The following is a 1,750-nucleotide window of genomic DNA, read 5'->3' as shown; positions in this document are numbered from 1 at the left end:
AAATAAATAAATAAATAAATAAAATCTTTTTTTTTTTAATGTATATGCTCCAGTAGATAGTAAAAGCTGTAATACGCTCAGACTTACTGGTATCGTTCTGGACCATCTCGACAATCTGCGACAGAAAGTTGCGGTATTCATCTTCGGTGCTGGATTTACTTCCCCCTTCAACCAGCATGAAGATGAAGGCGCCCAGCATCGTGTAAGCCACTAAGGCGCAGCACAGCGTCAGGTGAGGAAAGAGCTTCTCGAAGGCCGCGCAGCGTCTCCCGTTCCAAGACTCGTGGAGCACATCTGTTTCTGCTGACATGATCATCCGCCCGTCTGTCTCCCTCAGCGTTCAGCAGGTGTCTCTGCTTCCTCTCGATGAGTTTTCCCTTCCCGCCCCTCCACTGGCTGTTGGCAAAAATATGGCATGCATTGGCGCCACCTACTGGTATGAATGTGGCTCAAAATGTTATTTTATTTCATACATGCATTATCGGTAATCATATTGTGTTAATGGACATCGTTTCCTTAAACGTTTTCCGGGTTTGAATGTGGAGAGTACCGCTTTTCGTAAAAAAATAAAAAATAAAATAAATAAATAAATAAATAAATAATAATAATAATAATAATAATAATAATAATAATAATAATAATAATAATAATAATAAATAAATAAATAAATAAATAAATAAATAAATAAATAAATAAAAGTTCCTGAAATAAATGGGCTTCAACATAATATCCTAATTTATTGAATGGCTTGAGCTATTGATTAATCTATTCATAAAAATACAGGAAAGTCTAATGACAGGAAGGAAAATACACACAAATACAGGATGATTTAAGATTTCTGCATTGTATGAGACATACATATATAAATCTTTGTGAACCTGAGTGACATCCCACAAAATGTAGAGACTTTACATCCTTTCTATAGACAATGTGAACTGATACAAACATAACTGGGCCTCGAATAACTTCTTCCACAATAATCCTGTTTAATTCTGATCTATAGGCTTTGGATATCCCAAATTTCTTAAAACAGTGAAATAACCCCTGATTGATTCAATATTTTAAAGGCTAATTTCAGCAGCATCAAACAAAGAAGACACAGGTGAAGTGAAAAACAACAAAAAAAGAAACATCTGAGAAGGTAGCATGAGCTTAAAATTCAAATAAACATTTCATCAGTTGTTCTTAGTATTACAAAGAGACTGGAAGAGTTATTGTCTCTGTTACAGACCCTGGGCCAGTGCCTACTCCTGGATCAGAGACATTTTGCACTGAATATGGAGATTATCTTGGTCTTTTAATTATTTCTGCATTAGAGGCCTGCAAGACTAAACCAAAATACTACTAATAATGAGTTCTTCATACGTCTTTGGGAAACAACGACTGAAGAGAGTTTTTTTTTCTCAACAGTTTTTGACAAAGACAAAGTAACTTGCATGTGTTTCTCTTTGCAACACATCATTTCAATTAACCATTATAGGAAACTGAGTTTTATTTTTAACAAACAGAAGCTTAAAATGAACACCTGTGGCTCACTGTTATAGAATAGAATAGAGCAAACTTTATTGATCCCCAAGAAGAAATTGCTTATTTGTTGACAGATTGTTCCATCCAAAGTATTAAGTGTTAGTAAATACAAATGTAAAACAACAAGCAACACAAAATGTACAAAATATGTACAAAATATGCATTTAAATGTGACCTAAATATAAAATGAATACAAATTTAAACTATACGAAAGATGTACATG

General features: G+C 33.8%; 1 protein-coding gene across 1 annotated transcript in view; it reads right to left on the bottom strand.

Moving 5' to 3' along the window:
- The window catches only part of kcnk18 (potassium channel, subfamily K, member 18), an 11,012-nt gene extending 10,615 nt beyond the window's left edge, over positions 1 to 397 (bottom strand). The window contains exon 1 of the mRNA XM_015059895.1: positions 88 to 397. Within this exon, the coding sequence (XP_014915381.1) occupies positions 88 to 316 (229 nt within the window). The 5' untranslated portion in view covers positions 317 to 397. The remainder of the gene's footprint in view (positions 1 to 87) is intronic.
- Positions 398 to 1,750: the final 1,353 nt, after the last annotated feature.

The sequence above is a fragment of the Poecilia latipinna genome, unplaced genomic scaffold (assembly GCF_001443285.1).
Source record: "Poecilia latipinna isolate Pla-1442-1.1 unplaced genomic scaffold, P_latipinna-1.0 Scaffold1667, whole genome shotgun sequence".
NCBI lineage: Eukaryota > Metazoa > Chordata > Actinopteri > Cyprinodontiformes > Poeciliidae > Poecilia > Poecilia latipinna.
Note: the sequence above shows the minus strand (reverse complement) of the source record. Positions and strands in the feature narration are given on the sequence as shown.